The sequence below is a fragment of the Peromyscus eremicus genome, chromosome 2, assembly GCF_949786415.1.
Source record: "Peromyscus eremicus chromosome 2, PerEre_H2_v1, whole genome shotgun sequence".
Taxonomy (NCBI): domain Eukaryota; kingdom Metazoa; phylum Chordata; class Mammalia; order Rodentia; family Cricetidae; genus Peromyscus; species Peromyscus eremicus.
Window position 1 is genome coordinate 144,110,890 of NC_081417.1, and position 18,731 is coordinate 144,129,620.

The 18,731-nt window shown below is 55.0% G+C and overlaps 2 protein-coding genes across 2 annotated transcripts in view; both read left to right on the plus strand.

Annotated features, from left to right (window-relative positions):
• Fcn3 (ficolin 3) overlaps nucleotides 1–4,904 on the plus strand; it is a 6,560-nt gene extending 1,656 nt beyond the window's left edge. The window contains 8 exon segments of the mRNA XM_059255894.1: nucleotides 200–240; nucleotides 486–581; nucleotides 1,350–1,404; nucleotides 1,859–1,980; nucleotides 3,482–3,541; nucleotides 3,544–3,609; nucleotides 3,677–3,769; nucleotides 4,585–4,904. Of these exon segments, the coding sequence (XP_059111877.1) occupies nucleotides 200–240; nucleotides 486–581; nucleotides 1,350–1,404; nucleotides 1,859–1,980; nucleotides 3,482–3,541; nucleotides 3,544–3,609; nucleotides 3,677–3,769; nucleotides 4,585–4,832 (781 nt within the window). The 3' untranslated portion in view covers nucleotides 4,833–4,904.
• Nucleotides 4,905–6,440: 1,536 nt separating this feature from the next.
• On the plus strand, nucleotides 6,441–18,715 carry Map3k6 (mitogen-activated protein kinase kinase kinase 6). Its single transcript, XM_059255114.1, has 29 exons — nucleotides 6,441–7,138; nucleotides 8,566–8,705; nucleotides 8,798–8,821; nucleotides 9,054–9,244; nucleotides 9,362–9,530; nucleotides 10,529–10,635; nucleotides 11,047–11,217; nucleotides 11,321–11,433; nucleotides 11,769–11,928; nucleotides 12,108–12,270; nucleotides 12,348–12,455; nucleotides 12,617–12,666; nucleotides 12,756–12,851; nucleotides 12,989–13,076; nucleotides 13,159–13,292; nucleotides 13,591–13,718; nucleotides 13,930–14,066; nucleotides 14,804–14,909; nucleotides 15,382–15,539; nucleotides 15,641–15,833; nucleotides 15,919–16,057; nucleotides 16,352–16,508; nucleotides 16,630–16,806; nucleotides 17,050–17,155; nucleotides 17,374–17,536; nucleotides 17,627–17,727; nucleotides 17,808–17,881; nucleotides 18,162–18,238; nucleotides 18,453–18,715. Exons 1-29 carry the CDS (start codon nucleotides 6,796–6,798, stop codon nucleotides 18,541–18,543), a joined length of 3,864 nt encoding a protein of 1,287 aa, XP_059111097.1. The 5' UTR covers nucleotides 6,441–6,795; the 3' UTR covers nucleotides 18,544–18,715.
• Nucleotides 18,716–18,731: the final 16 nt, after the last annotated feature.

Genomic DNA, 18,731 nt, shown 5'->3' on the forward strand with positions numbered 1-18,731 from the left:
TATCAATTCTCTGGGGCCCGAGGGAGGAAACCCTGCTGGCTCCAGTCTGGGTGAGGTGTCCCTGGGGGACAATGGGAAGAAGTCTTGCTTCAAGTTACCACCTCACAGCCTGGTCCTTCTAAGCTGGTGCCCTCCCACTGGTGGCCCCAGCAACATGGACCTACTTTGGGCCCGACTGTTCCTGCTCGCCTGTTTGAAGGGCTGCCTGCTTGAGGGCCCAGGCTCACCCTAGCTGCCCAGGTAGCTGAAAGGTGGCTCTCCACATCAACCCACTCTTCATTCTTCCCTCAACCCAAAAAAGGTAAGAGTTTGATAATCTGGGCTGCTCATGCAAATATATGTAAATAGGATGCAAATACTGCAAAACCTTATCATCTCAGGAAGCAGATACCCTAACAACCAGAGTCTGGGAGGCAGAAGGAATTGCAGAGCAGTCTGGAGGAGACATGTCCACCCTGTGCCCACTGCCCTGTGTCTCCATGCAGAACCCAGGGAACTGGAAGCCTTCAAAGCTGTCTTCCTGAGCAGTTGTCCGGGAGTCCCAGGAAGTCCTGGGGAGGAGGAATCTACAGGTCCCCAAGGTAAGGGATGCTGAGGATCCGGCTGGGGCAGCCTGTGGCTGGGTGTGGTGGTTTGAGTAAGAACGGCCCCCACAGGCTCATATATTTAATGCTTGGTCATGGGGAAGTGGCACTATTTGAGAGGGATTAGGAGGTGTGGCCTTGTCACTGAGGGAAGGCTTTAAGGTTGCAAACGCCCATGCCAGCCAGGCTCAGTCTTTCTGTCTATCTGTTTGTCTGTCTGTCTGTCTGTCTCTGTCTCTCTGTCTCTCTATCTCTCTCTCTGCCTGCAGATCAGGAAATAGCTCTCAACTACTTCTTAAGCACCATGCCTGCCTGTACGCCACCATCCTCTCCACAATGGTGATGATGGACTAAACCTGTGAAATGGTAAGCCAGGCCCTGGTTAAAGGCTTTCTCTGTAAGAGCTGACGTGGTCACGGTGTCTCCTCACGGCAGTAGACCGCTGACTAAGACACTGGGGTGCAGCAGGGGCTGTCTGTGTTGAGCAGCCACAACAGGGAAGCAGGAGCCTCCTCTGTGCCAGGCTGCAAATGGGTGTGTGCCCAGGATCTTGGGGTGTGCCAGGCAGGTCACACTGCCCATGCTTTCCTGCAGAGGACAGTGAGGCTCAGAAAGGACCAACTTCTTGCCACCAATTAGAGAGCCAGAAAAGGGTGAGGATAGGATCGGGGCACCGAATCCTGGTTTTGTTCGTTTGTTTGTTTTTGTTTTTGTTTTGTCCTGAGCATGGGGCAGGACTTAGGACATCTGCTTCTGAGATTTCAGGGTGACCTGGACCACCAAGCAAGATGGATCCCAAGGGGGAACCTGGGATCTTGAGGCTATCCTCGGATTTTGCTTTGTTCACAGACTAGGGCTGGGCCCTCCCCACTACTTAGGGCTCCAAGTGTTGGAGGGAATGGTGAGAATTTGGAGTAGGGCTGGTTCTGCCTCACTGCTGGCTCATGGAGCCTCAGTGAAGGTGCACAGACCTCACAGTCAACACCCAGTTTTTTCTCTCTGGGCAGGACATCAGCGGGCCTGCTCTGATGCCAGGTGGGTGAGGAGGCCTTTACAGGAGCAAAGAACTTGGAATCAGACCAAGCTGGGGTGTTGGGAAGGCTCCAGGCGTGGTGGAGCCTCTCCTCATGTCTCTTCATAGCCCCCTCTTCAGAAGCTCGCAGGATCTGAGAGGGTTGCTGGGTCCCTTACTTGTTCCAGAATCTGGGTAGAGAAGTTTGGGAAATAGCTTGGGGCCTTTTTCAATCTCTCTCCCTTTTCCCAGGTCTCAAGAGCTGCCAGAAACTGCTGAGTCCCAGTGCTACCTTGAGTGGTTGGTACCATTTGTGTCTACGAGGGGGTAGAGCTCTCCCAGTCTTTTGAGACGTGGACACTTCAGGGAGTAGCTTGCTGGCTGGTAAGAAAAAGAGGACATAGGCAAAGCCCGGTGGCTACTGCTCTCCCTGTCTCCCTAGGGGGAGCCAAAGTCTATTGAAGCAAGGCATATCTTACTAGACTTCATAGACAAGAGCTTGCCCAGCTCCTGCAGGGACTGAAGAAGTCTGAGAAGGCTTCATGGAGGAGATGTCATTTAGAAGGACCTTAAAGGCCCTGTAGAAGTTCTCTAGGCACACTGTAGAAGTTCTCTAGGCAGGAGCACTTTACAAGTAGAAGCAAAGATAAACTCAGGAAAGTGGGAGAATGGAAGGGCTACGGAGTCATGGGAGTAAGCTGAGGGTGTTGGGAGGGCGGTGTTTAGCAGCAGATAAATATGCAGCCAGGACCTCTGCAAAGGCCAGTTCACAGAGGACATTGCATTACTGATATGGAGGGCAATGGGGAAGCCATGCAGGAAGTTTAGGCAGAAAAGAGGTCAGGTCAGACTTAGTTTTAGAAAGACCTTAATCCCAGCACTTGGGAGGCAGAGACAGGTGGATCTCTGTGAGTTCGAGGCCAGCCTGGGCTACAAAGTGAGTGCCAGGACAGCCAGGACTGTTGCACAAAGAAACCATGTCTCAGAAAAAAAGAAAAGAAAAAGAAAAAAGAAAGATAAGTCAGATGTAGGTATGATAGTGCATGTCTGTGATCCTAATACTTGGAGTATCTGGAGTTAGAGGCCCATGGTGGGCAGCATGGGACTGGAGAGATGGCTCCATGGTTAGAAGAGAGCCCTGACCCCGCAGAGGGCCCACACTGGGTGGCTCATCTGCCTGAACTCCCGCTCCAGGGGATCTGACATGCTCTTCTAGAGTACCTGCACTCTCACACATATGCATACACCACACACACACACACACACACACACACACACACACACACACACACACACTTTCTTCCTCTCCCCATACAGATAATTTTTTAATTTAAAACAAAACAAAACCCAGGCTGTACCATAGAAGATTCAATGGACGAGGCGGAAGACAGTGAAAGCGCCATCAATGGAATCGGTCGCACGTCGTCCGGAAGGTAGTTAAGAGGGGACTAAGCGGGCTGGAGGACTGTTTAGCTGGGGAGGAAAAAAAGGCAGAGGAAAAGGCCAGGAATCCAGCTTAGGCTTCTGCGGGTAATGTTTAAATATCTCAGTTCTTATCACAGCAAATTAAACAGGTTATTTTGCCTGACTTCCTGCAGCACTGGCCATCTCCCAGGGATGAGGATGGTGTTTTATCATGTCAATCTCCCCAGGGGCTTACAAGATTTTGCTATGGGTTGAGTGTCAACAAAAGTGAATGAAGGAATTGAGTTTATCATCATTCACAGGCTCAAATGTGTCACTCGGAGGTGACACATTTGAGCAATAAGCCCCCAATCCAAAGAGCAGAGAAGTGTCCATCTACCCAGCCTCAGCTGCCACCTCTCCTGGCTCCCCCTGCCCCAGACCAGTTTGGAGCTGTGGCACGTGCACAGGTATTACCCAGGTGTTCGGGGACGATAGGATGGGTCTGTGGATTTCCTCCACTCTTGGGCCTCCTACAAAGCAGATTTGAGAGACAGGAGTCTGAGTTCTGGCTGGAGAATGAGAATTTACACTAGCTTACTCTGGAGGGTGAGTTCCCAGCAAGAGGGCAGGGCAAGGCCAAACCCCTACCATCTCAGCCTCCTCTTCCTCCCAGGTGCCCAGGAAGGGCAGGTAGAGCTGGAAGACTTCGAAGGCACTGGTACCTTTGTCCACTATGACACTCGGAAGTACTACCAGTGGGTACTGGGCAAGTTCTTAGAGGGCACTGCAGAGGAGTGGCCTGCAGGGGGCCCCTGGAGGAGCGGGGAACAGGGAGGCTGGCTGTTTCTCAACGTTTTCCCTGCATACACGAATAAGACTAGGTGACTTCTTCCCTTCTGTGCACCTCAGTTTCCTCATCTGAGAAATGGCAATCTTGAAACAAGACGGTGACGGAAGGAAAGAATTAAGCTCTAGGGAAGAACATCAGTGTGCAGCTGGGTCTTACTATGGGACTCTGAGCAAGTCCTTTCCCGGCCACAGCCTCAGTTTCCCCTTGTACAACATAAGTGAGGCCACAGTGTGGGGGCAGGGCCTCTAGCTGAGGCTTTGATGTGCAGCCACATTCTGTACTGGAGGCATGAACCAGAGAGACTTCTTTCAGAGAAGCAGTGAGTGTTGGAAGATATCTGAAAGGGGGAAGTGGTTATGGGGAGGTGCCTCTGGGGAGCCCCTCTTCCTGCCCAGGCCCAAGAGGTTCCTCCCAGCTCTCCCTGGCACACGGTTGCCCAGGCTGCTAACTGGGGCTGAGAGGAGACAAAGAGGGTGGAGAGAAACTGTGAGTTCTGGAGGGGATAAGATTTGGAGCTTGGAACAAGATAGTTCTGAGCTCAAGTCCCAGTTCCACGGACTAGCTGAATGACCATAGAAAAACAAACAAGACTGGCCCCTTGGTGCTGTGGGGGTCTCATGGGGACTGATAATGTCTACCTCATCACTGACTGGAGGCTGCCTTGGGGTATTATCTCTCAGGGTGCCTGGCATACTGTAGGGTGCCAAGGTGCCCTCCACGCCTCCCTGCAGGGGACTCTCTGAGCTTCCACAATGGGAAGGCTTTTACCACCTATGACACAGACCATGATTCAAGCTAGGGCAACTGTGCAGTGGCGGTCCCTGGTGCCTGGTGGTACAGATCCAGCTACTGAGCCAGTCTTGAGGGGTACTATTACTATGCTGCATCGGAGGCCACTGCCCACAAGTATGGCATCGACTAGGCCTCAGGCAAAGGTGTGGGCCACCCCTACTGCAGGGTTCACATGATGCTTCGCTAGAGTCCTCCGATTGTCAGTGCGCTTATCACAGCTTCCGTGCCTTAGCGACCTCATTGCCAACCGCCTGCTTCCTGGTCCGGACTGTAACCCTTTCCTGGCTCTCAGGACTTTTTCTTACTAGGGAGAAACCATAGAAAACGGAGCAGGAACATTAGCTTCAGCTCTATGCGAGGGAGAACTGTTGTTGTTGTAGTTTTCTGTTTGTTGGTTTGGTTTTCAAGACAGAGTTTCTCTGTGTAGCCTTGGCTGTCCTGGAACTGGATCTGTAGACCAGGCTGGCCTCAGAGATCTGCCTGCCTCTGCCTCCCGAGTGCTGGGTGGGATTAAAGTCTAGCTCCACCGCTGGCTCCCATTTGTTTCTTTCTTTCTTTCTTTTTTTTTTTTTTTGGTTTTTCGAGACAGGGTTTCTCTGTGTAGCTTTGCGCCTTTCCTGGAACTCACTTGGTAGCCCAGGCTGGCCTTGAACTCACACAGATCCGCCTGTCTCTGCCTCCCGAGTGCTGGGATTAAAGGCGTGCGCCACCACCGCCCGGCTCCCATTTGTTTCTTGTAAAGTGTTTTCCACCCAAAGCTCTGTAACGGGCCAAGTTCTCCCTCTCTATTGCTTCTTGCCTGTCCCAGTGGCTCAAACCAAGGAAGCCATGGTTTTCTTCCATGAGGCAACAGGGCTGTGAAACAGAGGCTTCCTACTATTTGTCTGTTTGTCCAAAGCCCCAACATATTCTTTAAATGTTTTTAGATTTATTTATTTTACGTGTGTGAGTGTTTTGCCTGTAGTATGCATGTGCATCACGTGTGTGCAGTGTCTATTCAGGTCAGGAGAGGGCATGTAACTATAGTTACAGATGGTTGTGAGCCACCATATATACGTGAGCGCTGAGAACCAAAGCAACAGAAGCTTTTAGCAGCTCTCCCTCCCGCCAAGCCCCGCCATTAAGAGCAAAAGCAGCAACATGGTCCTAAGAATCTGACACATAGTCCTAAGTTTGGATCAACCTCAGATTCCCAAAGTCCCCAGTTCCCAAGTTCAGGGTCCCCCAAGGCTTATACCAACTCATTCCTTAGTCACTAATTCATACTAGGAAGTTAAAGGATCTTGGTGAATTTGAAGCTGGGATGCTCTTATAACCCCAAAAAGATGGAGCTTCTAAAGTTCCCTTCAAAGAGAAGCTAAGAAGTTTATAATGGAAGTGCTCCTCAGTCCCATGGTCAAGTTTTGGGTAGACGCTAAAGTAAGCATAGCTTCTCTGCAAGCAAGGCTCTTGGGAAACCAGCCCGTCAAAGTTCAAGACGTCAACCCTCTACCAGCATGAACATTACATGGGACACCTATTAGTCACAGTGTTTTACCCCACCCCCACCCCTTCCCGCCCCCTCCTTGTCCTGAGATCCATTCATTCACCCGATCCCTGCAGGGCGATGGCCCTCTTGTTGCCCCCCCCCCCCCCCCGGCCGGGTCACACATCTTAAGAGCGCCTGCAGTGAGCAGTCCACAGTGTTTGGCCCGAATAGGGGCACAGGCTGTTCCGGAAGTGGACAGTGTCAGAGGTTCTAGCAGGAGAGGAGGGAGGGAGAGTCGCTGGGGAGCCGCATTGCCCCAGGGCCGAGGGTGGAGCTTTCCCAGTCGGGAAAGGGCTGGGCCCAGCCTACATGTGAGGGCAGAGCAGTGACTGCCAGCACTCCCTTGAGAAGTCTGGGTGTCGCATACTGCCGATTGAATTCCCAGGATCCTTTTGTGACCCGTGAGCCGAGGATTACCGGGTCCTCTAGATTCCCAGAACCCAGTCCGGTATTGCGGATCTGAAAGGACCGTGAAAGTTTGAGCAAAGATTTCTCTCTGGACTTCAGATTTCCGGAACAGGACGTCCAGCCCATCTCCGGATCCCGGCTGGATCCACATCCCCAGCCTCGTGCCCTGTCCCGGGTCCCTCGCGCCCGGCGCCTGGCGCCCGAGCGCCCCCGCATGGCGGGGCCGTGTCCCGGGGCCGGGGTTCTAGAACGCGCGGGCAGCTGCTGGCAGGACCCTCTGGCGGAGGCGCTGAGCCGGGGCCGCTCATCCCCCGCCGTCTCGGGTCGGGGCTGCGCACGGAGCCGGCCGCTCAGTGTGGTCTACGTGCTGACCCGGGAGCCCGGGCCCGGGGTGGAGCCCAGCGCGGGAACCGAGGCAGAGCCGCTGCCGCTGCGATGCCTGCGGGAAGCCTGCGCTCAGCTCCAGGGCACGCGGCCACCCCCGCAGCTGCGCAGCCTGCCCTTCGCGACGCTGGCTCTAGGTGACACCACGGCGCTCGACTCCTTCTACAACGCTGGTGAGCCCCTGGGGGGCGGGGCTTGAGCTTGGGCGGGGTAAGGGGGCGGAGCTCGACGACCCCTGACGGGGCGGGCGTGGGTATCACATCCACGGCGTCTATGGTAAGCTAAAGCAGGACTTGAGATGGGGCTGTGACAACAACAGGGGCATGGGTGTGGGTTAATGGATTATGGACGTGGCGGGGCTCGAGCCTGGATTTGGGAGTCCAGGCCCGGCTTCTGGGCAGGAGTTTAAGTAGTCTCCGGTCGCAAGTGGGGCGGGGCAGGCGAGCTCTAGGGGCGGGGCTGAGGGAGGGGGCAGAGCTGTGGTTCTCGGCGTAGGCCGGAGAACGCGTTTTCACGATGATCTCACGTAGTATTTAAGTGAATCCTGAGAGGGTGCTTGGTCTAGGGCAAGGGGCCGTCTCTGCAAGGTTGGGGTTGAGCAGTCCTAGCATTACGACATCCAAGGATCGGGCTAAAGAGGCGGGAAAGGAAGTCCCGAGACAACCCGTCGGGACTGGATTCTAGGAGAGAGAATCTCTTTGGAGACTTGGGAGTTAGAAGAGAATGGGCGGGGCAGGGGTTGATCTCGGGGAAGGACGAGGCGGCCAGAGGCGAGGTCAGAAGGCTATTCCTCTCCTTCCCACCTACCCGGATGCTCCACCCATCCATTTGTTCATCCCAGAGCCAGGGAACCGTGTTTCCTGGACATCTGTGAAACTCCAGCTTAAAAATGAGGGCTGACCCGAGCAGATCACAGATACAGTCGTGGACTCATCTGCGTTGACTCATACAGTCTGCATCCCTCCCTTGCAGACATTGTCACTTAAAGATGGCTGGATTCAGTAAGCTGCACAAACACACATAACAGCACAGTATTGTCTTTACACACCCTGGCTTCAAGGATGGAGAGATGGCCCTGCGGTTAAGAGCACTAGCTGCTCTTCCAAGGATCCGAGGTCCCTAGCACACATATGGGGTGGCTCACAGCCACCTATAACCTCGTCTCCAGAGGATCCAATACCCTCTTCTGTCATACGCTCACACTGACACACACGTACATATAAATGAAATAAACCACAGAGAGAACTAGAGAGAGAGAGACAGACAGGTAGACAGACAGAGACTAGGTTGAGGAGCCAGAGTATAGGACTTCTATTTGCAAAGTGCCTGTCTCCTCCATAACCCGGAACTGCTGAGCTGGAGCACCCTCATACATCTCCTTTCTGGGGCTTCCAGGCTCTCAGTGGGATGAGGGTCCTTGGGCATCTTCTGTAACAGCAGCAATACAAGGATTGTGAAAGCGCTGGGAAGCTCTCTAGAGTAGAGCTGAACGTAGCAGGAGGGGCAGGCAAGGCGGCTGAAGCGGCATCCATCTCCAGACTCCTTCCCCATGGAGCTGTGCTGTGCATCAGCACCCAGGCCTACACCTCTGTGTCCACAGATGTGGTGGTGTTGGAGGTGAGCAACTCCCTGGCACAACCCTCCCTGTTCTACCACCTCGGCGTGCGGGAGAGCTTCAGCATGACCAACAACGTGCTCCTCTGTTCCCAGGCAGAGCTCCCCGACCTGCAGGCCCTGCGTGTAAGTGGCCAGATGGGTGGTGGGGACAGAGGTAGGGCTGGGGGTATATGGTCTTCCCAGAATGCCAGTATCTGATTGTCTGCCTCCTGCAGGAGGATGTTTTCCAGAAGAATTCGGTGAGCAGAATTTACGGTTCATACTATGTTGTGACCTCTGACCTCCACTAATATTCCCAGCTTCTTCATTTATCTCTGACATCAGTGTGACCCTCTGTTCCGTGTCACATCCTCCTAAAGTGTGGTCCTTTTCTTCTATTCCTATATTCCTTAGTACTAACCTCTGAGCGGATGCTAACCCCTCTGCTGACCTGTGGGTGATCTCCACTGATTACTGCCTTCTTCCCACCAGGACTGTGCTGGCAGCTACACACTGATCCCTTATGTGGTGACAGCCACTGGCCGGGTGTTATGTGGTGACGCAGGCCTCCTGAGGGGCATAGCTGATGGGCTAGTACAGTCTGGGGCAGGCACTGAGGCCCTGCTCACTCCCCTGGTGGGCCGGCTTGCCCGCCTGCTGGAAGCCACACCCACAGACTCTTGGTAATGGGGCTGACAAGGAGGGGACACCAGGAAGAGGCTGATGAGGGTAAAGTGGGCTAGGGCTGAGGGACAGACCCATCATTCTCTCTCCCTCCCTTCCCCGGCCTTGGGCATCAGTGGCTATTTCCGGGAGACCATTCGGCAGGATATCCGGCAGGCTCGGGAGCGGTTCAGTGGGCAGCAGCTGAGGCAGGAGCTGGCTCGTCTGCAGAGGAGGCTGGACAGTGTAGAGCTGTTGAGCCCTGATATCATCATGAATCTGTTGCTGTCATACCGTGATGTACAGGTGTGTGGTGTTCTGAAAGGCCGTGGCATAGGATATAACTCCAGCACCCAGGTGGTAGAGTCAGGAAGGGCAGCAGTTTGAGGTCGTCCTGTTTACAAGCAAATTTGAGGCCAGCCTGGGCTACAATGGATCCTGTGTCAAAACCCGACTAGGAAAGTGAGAGAGACAGATCATTGTTGGACAGGTATTTGTCGCCAGATAAATCCAAGGTCAGCTCCTGGCTGAACCTCGAGGATGGCTTTAATTGCCAAAGCTCTGTGAGCCTCCATTTCCTTATTTGTTTTAGGGTTATATTTTTAAACATAGTCTCACTGTGTATCCCTGGCTGGCATGGAACTTAATATGTAGATCAGGCTGGCCTACATATCCACCTTCTTCTGCCTCCTGAGTACTGGAATAAAGGCATGTCTCACCACACCTGACTTGTTTTTTTTTTTTAAGATGTATTTTATTTTTTAATAGTGTGTATGTATGTGCAAACTGAACTGTGGTCCTCTGGAAGAGCAGCAGGCACTTTTAACTGCTGCCGAGCCATCTCTTCAGCCCACATTTTCTTATTTTTGAGGGATGATGATGTCACTGCCTTACAGGGCATTTGTGAGATTAGAAACACCCAGCATGGGGTGCACAGTGAGTCCTCCATGGAAGGTACGGTCTGTGAATTTGCTTGGCCTGAGAGAGGAATGGAAAGTCTTCAGGGGATGGGGAGGAGGGTATCAGGAACGGGACAGGCTCAGACTCAAGATTTTTCTCTGCCAGGAGTAGTTACACACACCTTTAATCCCAGCACTCCGGAGGCAGAAGTAGACAGATCTCTATGAGTTCAAGGCCAGCCTGGTCTACAGAGCAAGTTCCAGGACAGCCAGCTGTACAGAGAAACCCTGTCTCAAAAACAAAACCAAAAACAAAACAACAACAGCAAAAACAACAACAACAACAACAACAGAGATCTTCCTCCTTGTCCAGGGCTCCTCACGGCATGCTTGTTCCCCCCACAGGACTACTCCGCCATCATTGAGCTGGTGGAGACGCTGCAGGCCTTGCCCACCTGTGATGTGGCTGAGCAGCACAACGTCTGCTTTCACTACACATTTGCCCTCAACAGGTGAGTGGTGGAGCAAGGCTTGAGCCAGACTCACAGGGGCTCTGTGGCCTGTTCTCTGCCGAGCAAGAACATTGTTATCTGGAACCCCGGCTCCTCAGGAAATATACTGACCTGGGCACTAATGTCAAGAGGTTCCTGTCGGCCTAGGTTAACGCTGCATGGTGGGGACAGACGAGGTGGCATCCCCCTTGATAGGGTCATAGCTGTCCAAGGTCCTACCCCTTAGAGTTATTTGCAACTAGAAATCACTTCCGCCTGTGGTCACTAACTCTAGAGATGAACACTGGCCAGGAACAGTGTCCTTTGAGGCTTATTAATATTAAGCCCCTAGAAGAGTCCCTTCTGTTTATGGTGTAGGGGGTCCCCGGACTGGGTGAGTCAGAGCCATCAGCCCATTTTCCTCTGCCTTAGGAGGAACAGGCCTGGGGACCGGGAGAAAGCCCTGGCTGTGCTCTTACCACTGGTACAGCATGAAGGTTCCGTGGCACCCGATCTCTACTGCATGTGTGGTCGCGTCTACAAGGACATGTTCTTCAGCTCTGGCTTCCAAAATGCTAGGCACCTGGAGCAGGCCTATCACTGGTAATTCACACAAGAGAGCGGGTAGAGGGCTTAGGCAGGGGGATGAGGGATGGGGCTGTGGGCATCCATCCAGCCCTGCATCCCCCGCCCAACCTGACTCCAGGTACCGCAAGGCTTTTGACGTGGAGCCCAGCCTGCACTCGGGCATCAACGCAGCGGTACTCCTCATTGCCGCTGGGCAGCAGTTTGAAGACTCTGAGGAACTCCAGCTGATAGGTAAACCCTGCTGCTAGCCCACCGTACCCAGCACAGGGTCGGAGAGGCTCGTGGCAAGGGAAGAACCCTGGGCAGCAAGAAGCGCTGACTCATCAAGACTGATCTGCTCGTAACCACACTGGAGGCCTCAGAAGCCTTTGAATCCCACATTCTTCCCAAGCCCACACTTGTAATTGTCACACTGGATTCCACATCTATTTGTGCCCAAGCCCTCACATGTACTACCCAAGATCTTGCCACACCTACCTTGTTGCCCCATCTACAATCATGTCCACACTCTGGTCCTTACTCATTCCTGTACCTACACTCACTGGAGCCCATGCCCCCTCCCCCAGGCATGAAGCTGGGCTGTCTGCTAGCCCGCAAAGGCTGTGTGGAGAAGATGCAGTATTACTGGGATGTAGGATTCTACCTGGGAGCCCAGATCCTCGCCAATGACCCCATCCAGGTGGTCCTGGCCGCAGAGCAGCTGTACAAGCTCAATGCCCCCATATGGTAGGTGGCCTCTTCTTCATTCCTGCACCTACGACCATTGGCACCTGCCAGTCATGACCCCAGCAGGGTGATACCACTGCCCATGGTACCCAATGCCCATGTGCTGACTCCATGCAGCCAGGCGGCGGCACCAGCTGGCGCTTGGGCTGCCTGAAGCCAAGGCTGTGTGTATGGTTCAGGTACTTGGTGTCAGTGATGGAGACCTTCCTGCTGTATCAGCACTTCAGACCCACACCAGAGCCCTCCGGAGGGCCCCTGCTGCGAGCTCACTTCTGGCTCCACTTCTTGCTACAATCCTGCCAGCCTTTCAAGACAGCCTCTCCTCAGGAGGACCAATGCCTGGTGAGCCCAGTGGGAGCCAGGGACCCAGGGAAGAAGCATGTGAGTTCTGACAGATCCCTTTCCCCTGCTGCTGGAAGGTGCTGGTGCTGGAGATAAACAAAGTGCTGCTGCCTGCAAGGCTGGCCATTCAGGGGACAGACCCAGTGAGCGCAGTGACCCTAAGCCTGCTGGAGCCTGAGACTCAGGTGAACTCCCTTTGAGTACCTTCACCATCCACTGCTATCCATCCTTTCTCCTACCCTCTCTAGTCCCAGCACCTTTACAACCGCCCCCAACCCCCCCCCAAAACACACACACACACACACACACACACACACACACACACACACACACTTTCTTCTCACAGGAGGATTCTTCCAGCTGGACCTTCCCAGTCTCCTCCATCTGTGGGATCAGGTGAGAGGCGGACCCTTCCGGCAAGCCCCTGCACCGCCAGGCCCCTGCACCGCCAAGCCCGGCACTCACCGGCCTCTCTCCTTCCTTAGTGCCTCCAAGCTGGACCAGCGCTGCTGCTTCCTATATGTGCTGCCTCCGGCCCAGGATGTCCAGTTGTGCTTCCCCAGTGTGGAGCGCTGCCAGTGGTGCGTCCAGTCCAGCCTCTTGGAGTTGGGGCTGGGGTGCCTGGGAGATTGGGGGGCTGAGGGAAAGGAAGTCAGCCTGGGCTCTTGGGGGATGGTTCCTATCCAGATCGCCCGCTCCACTTGTTTGCCCTCTTCAGGTTCTGTGGCCTAATTCAGGTCTTGGTGATGAACCCAGATTCCTCGGCACCCACTGAGGAGGCAGAGGGCGCAAGGGAGGTGCTGGAGGTGAGGCTATGGAACTGGGGCCTGGAGGAGAGCCAAGAGGGAAGGACCCAGCTGAGCCGGGTATACCCTCTGTTCCCCTCAGTTTGATTATGAATACTTGGAAACTGGTGAGCGGCTGGTGCTGGGCAAAGGCACCTATGGGGTGGTGTATGCTGGCCGTGATAGGCACACGAGGGTGCGAATCGCCATCAAGGAGATTCCGGAGCGGGATAGCAGGTGGGGTTCATTGGTTCACGAAGGACCTAGGGCTCGGGAGGGTGGGCATGAGAGGGTCAGGTGTGTATGTGTGTTGGGGGAGACATGAGAACTGGGCATGGAAAGATGGCTGGTTAGAGGTTGTACTAGGGACGGTGGTCCTTACCGTAGAGCAGATGAAAGAGACATGTGGGCAGGGGTGATATAAGGGTAGAAAGTTGATTCTGGGAGCTTCTGGGAGCTTGGTCTCATGGTACAGGACTGTGGGGGGTTATCTCTGCTCACATCTTGCTCATCACTCTCTCTTCTACATTCCCAGGTTTTCCCAGCCCCTGCATGAAGAGATCGCTCTTCATAAACGACTGCGCCACAAGAATATAGTGCGCTATCTGGGCTCTGCCAGCCAGGGCGGCTACCTCAAGATCTTCATGGAGGAAGTGCCTGGAGGTACAGCCCTGCGTGGGAGAGGAGTGAAACCTGAGGTGTGGGGTGTGGGAATGGAGCCAGACAAGGGTGGCAAACCCCAAGGGGAAATGAACTCTAGCGTGGGTGGGTGTCGCCTAGAATTAGCTGACAGGGTGGGAATGGGTGTGGCTGGGCAGAGGGGTGTGAGTGGAGTAAGTGAGTACCAATTATAAACCTGATTGTCTCTGCCCAGGCAGCCTGTCCTCCTTGCTTAGGTCAGTGTGGGGACCCCTAAAGGACAACGAGAGTACCATTAGTTTCTACACACGGCAGATCCTGCAGGGACTCAGCTACCTCCATGAGAACCGCATTGTGCACCGGGACATCAAGGTCAGCCCTGTGGCTGGTCCACTTGGCCTGCTGGGTGTGGGGAGACACTGTGCCAGACCGAAGCTGGCAGTTTGGAGTGAGAGGGCACACCTGTGCAAAGGGGGGGGGATCTCCAGAGAGAGCACACCTGTGCAAAGGGGGGGGGATCTCCAGAGAGAGCACACCTGTGCAAAGGGTGTGTGTGGGATCTCCAGAGAGAGAGCACACCTGTGCAAAGGGGGGGGATCTCCAGAGAGAGCACACCTGTGCAAAGGGGGGGGATCTCCAGAGAGAACACCTGTGCAAAGGGGGGGGTCTCCAGAGAGCACACCTGGGCAAAGAGGAGGGGGATCTCCAGAGAGAGCACGCCTGTGCAAAGGGGGGGATTTCCAGAGAGAGCACACCTGTGCAAAGGGTGTGTGTGGGGATCTCCAGAGAGCACGCCTGTGCAAAGGGGGGGGATCTCCAGAGAGAGCACACCTGTGCAAAGGGGGGGATCTCCAGAGAGAGCACACCTGTGCAAAGGGGGGGATCTCCAGAGAGAGCACACCTGTGCAAAGGGTGTGTGTAGGATCTCCCAGAGAGGTCCGTTAAAGGAGGAAAAGTCACGTCTGAAGCCAGAGCAGACACCAGCTCCTAGAAGGGCCTATACATGGACAGCAGGGGAGAACACAAGAGAGGCTGGCCAGGAAGTTCGGGTCTCTGGATGGGGTGTCTAGTTTATCTCAGGGGCCAATCCCAGTGTCCACTTCAATCAGGGGGACAACGTGTTGATCAACACCTTCAGTGGGCTGCTTAAGATTTCTGACTTCGGCACCTCCAAGCGGCTGGCGGGCATCACACCCTGCACAGAGACTTTCACAGGTAACGGGGTGGGGGTCGGACTCTGGGAGACTTCTGGGGAATGGAGTTTCCGCTGGGTACAGAGTTACAGTTCTAAGGGTGAATGGAATCTGGGAACAGGTGACTAGATCCAGGGAGAGGTGGTAAAATCTAGACTCCCAGGCTGGAGAACTGACGAAAATAGGTTTGGAACCTAAAATGGATGTAAGGCTGTACATGCTGGGGGGTAAAGAGGGGTCGGTGAGTTTGTGGGGAGCATGGTGAACTATCATGTACAAGTCAGACCCATCCGGCGGCTGATGGAGTCTTTGAACACCATACAGTCTAGCTTAAAGAATGGAAGCCTGGCAGGTGAGGGAGCCTAGGTGGATGATGAAACTCGCGATAGGATCTGATGCACCCACTGTTTGAGGCGATAGGTTCAGCGTGGATGCAGGCAGCCAGAGGATGATGGAGAGACTTGAAGCCTGGATTGCTATTCTTCCTGTTCTAGGGACTCTGCAGTATATGGCCCCAGAAATCATCGACCAGGGCCCACGAGGATATGGAAAGGCCGCTGACATCTGGTCTCTGGGCTGCACCGTGGTTGAGATGGCCACAGGTCGACCGCCCTTCCATGAACTAGGGAGTCCGCAGGCCGCTATGTTTCAGGTGAGTCCCTCTGGGGTGTGGCCTATGGAGGGTGGGTGGAGCCTGATAGGGCCTCGAATACAGCTAATCTCGGGCTTGTCCTATCTGCCCCACCTCCACAGGTGGGCATGTACAAGGTGCATCCACCAGTGCCCAGTTCGCTGTCAGCTGAGGCCCAAGCCTTCCTCCTCCGAACTTTTGAACCAGACCCCCGCCTCCGAGCCAGTGCCCAAGAGCTGCTGGGAGACCCCTTCCTGCAGCCAGGGAAGAGGAGCCGCAGCCCGGGCTCTCCCCGGCATACTCCCCAGCCCTCAGGTGCTGTGAGGGGGGAGAGAGTGGACACAGTGGAGGGCAGAGGTGCTGGGGCCGTGGGAAGACTCATGGCTTTTTCCTCCCTCAGGCACCCCTTCCACCGGTTCCAGTCCTTCAGCTGACTCAGCCACCCAGTCTCAGACATTCCCAAGGCCCCAAGCACCCTCTCAGCATCCGCTCAGCCCCCCAAAGCGCTGCCTTAGTTATGGGGACACCACCCAGCTCCGGTGAGTGCCTAGGGTCCCGGAGTGGGTTCCCTTCATCTGGTTTTGCCTTTCTATTCATTTCCTCCAGAAAAGACCTCCCTGGGTCCCGAACACTCTGACCACCTACAAGGACAGCATCTGTTACCTCCTGCCCTCTCCCAGATGCATGTTACCTTCACTCTGCCCACCCCCAGCAGGGCTTAATTTCTTTTATCCCCGTGAAGTAGGCATAAAAGAGCCAGGATTCAAACCCTGCGGCAGAGGTGGCTGCAAGGCGTTGCCCACCCTCCGTCTGACGCTCCTCATTTTGCCCAGTGTGCCTGAGGAGCCCGCAGCCGAGGAACCCGCATCCCCCGAGGAGAGTTCAGGGCTGAGTCTGCTGCACCAGGAGAGCAAGCGGCGGGCCATGCTGGCTGCGGTGCTGGAACAGGAGCTGCCCACACTAGCAGAGAATCTACTGGAGCAGGAACAGGTGGGCGGCCCGCCCCAGCGCCCCCTGGTGGTCAGGCTGGGATAAGGTCTGATGGCCCACCAACGAGCATCTAGGTCGACTGCGGATGGGAACACCCACGGACGCCCCCTCTTCTTCTTAGGATTCTAGACTCAGCAGGAATCATGTGGAACAGCTGCTTCGCTGCCTCGGGGCACAAATCCACACTCCTAACCGCCGGCAGCTGGCCCAGGAGCTGCGGGCCCTGCAAGCTCAGCTGCGGACCCAGGGCCTGGGGCCTGCACTTTTGAATGGGCCGCTCTTCGCTTTTCCAGAAGCGGTGAGGAAGCTTCTTCTCAGTTAGGGCTGTGCAATAACAAGTCGTTATTGCAAGGACCTGATGTTCCAGGATTCTATGACTTCCCGGGAAGAAGCACGTCTGTCCAGCCCTAGATTCCCAGTCCCGCCCTTGACCCCAAGTCCGCCCACCTCTCTGCAGCAGATTTTCTAGGGCTTTGCAACTCAAACCCCACCTCTGTTTGAGGTTCAGACTATCTCAGCCGCGCCCTCCCTTCCTCCCCAGGTGAAGCAGATCCTCCGCAGACGCCAGATCCGCCCACACTGGATGTTCGTGTTGGACTCGCTGCTCAGCCGCGCAGTGCGGGCGGCGCTGGCGGTGCTGGACGCAGGTAGGTGGGGTTGGGGCCCGCCAGCCGGCCGGTGGGGGTGTGGCTATGGTGGGTGTGGCTCTGGGGCGTGGCGAACATAAAATTGGGTGGTTGGAGGGTTGGGCGGGAAGGACCCTGATTTGCATTGTTTGGTCACTATCCCCTTCCAACTCCCGGGCCGTCTGGGGTCCTAAACGGGCGTCGCGCTCACCTTGAGCTCAACCCACTCGAATTGACAGAGGTGGAGAAGAAAGCGGTCCCACCGAAGTCAGAGGAGTGGAGTAAAGGGGAGTCCCAGCAGAAAACGCAGGAGAGCCAGCAGCTACCCAGCCAGCTCCAGCCAGAGCAGGGGCCTCCGCCGCTGACCGTGCAGCTGGGCCTTTTGCGGGCTGAGACTGACAGGTGAAGCCTCTTGGAATCACCCAAATAAGCTGCACAGGCTTCAACCCGCGGGTCATTCCATTCTACTCCCACCCCCCCACCCCCCTACAGGCTTCGAGATGTCCTGGCTGAGAAGGAACGTGAGTGCCAGGCTCTGATGCACCAGGCTCTACGTGGGGTGCATGCAGACACCAGGGCTCCAGAGCCCCCAGGTGAGCAGACCTGACTAGGGAAGCGGAAGGCTACTTCTAGCAGAGGACACCTTTGGACTCACCACCTGACTTTTTGACAGACACTCTCTCGAAGGACCAGAGCCTGGTGCAGTGGCTACAGGAACTGAATGTGGACCCAGCCACCATCCAAACGGTGAGCAAGTGTGTGCTGGCTGTCCCTGACCCCCACCAACCAAAGGCAGCGTCTCTGTCTGTCTTCCAGCATTCTAAAGGTTTTCCCTGCGGCCAAGACTTTCCATACTGGAAAAGCTCTTAGTAGGCTCCTCTCATTATACAGATGGGGAAACTGAGGCCACAGGGGGAAGTAACCTGCCTGAGAATTTTAGTAGGTAGAAGCAAGAGCCTGAGTTTCGGGTTGTATCCTTTTGTAACTTTATCTTTACCTGTTTCTGTGGGTCTTGGTGCACAACCAGCTCCTGAGTCATAGCTTCACCCTTCAGACCCTGCTCACCTGTGCCACTCAAGATGACCTCGTCTATACCAGAATCAGGTACGTCTTGGGTCCTCCAGGGATGAACGATGCACACTTGGTAGCAATACACTCTCTCTCTCTCTCTCTCTCTCTCTCTCTCTCTCTCTCTGCTGTGAGCCTGCCTTGAGTCCTCCCTGCAAACTACAGAACCAAGGTCCCCTATGCATAGTGATTCCTAAAGAGAGAGCAGTCCTCCTCCTGGCTGAATTACATTGATCCCTCATGTCCCCAGGGGAGGGATGGTGTACCGAATTTGGAGAGCCATCTTGGCACAGCGAGCAGGAGCCACACCAGTTACCCCTGGACCCCGGGAGGCTGAATGATGGCGTCAGGACACAGCCATGGATGGATGGACAGAGAAGACACAAACGGCTTCTGACACACCTGTCCAGCCCCCAGGAGCAGCTGCAGGACCCAGGCTGGTGGAAATAACTAGGGAGGCACCCAAGGACACTACATACAATCAAAGACTATTAAACAGAACACTTGCTACCATGCTTGTCTTGGCAAC

Excerpts from the sequence above, each read along its gene's own strand:
- Map3k6 (XM_059255114.1), top strand. The coding sequence starts at position 6,796 with ATGGCGGGGCCGTGTCCCGGGGCCGGGGTTCTAGAACGCGCGGGCAGC. Across the intron at positions 11,434-11,768 it reads TGAGGAACTCCAGCTGATAG|GCATGAAGCTGGGCTGTCTG; the intron begins GTAAACCCTGCT and ends CCCCTCCCCCAG. Across the intron at positions 15,540-15,640 it reads CGCAGGCCGCTATGTTTCAG|GTGGGCATGTACAAGGTGCA; the intron begins GTGAGTCCCTCT and ends CCACCTCCACAG.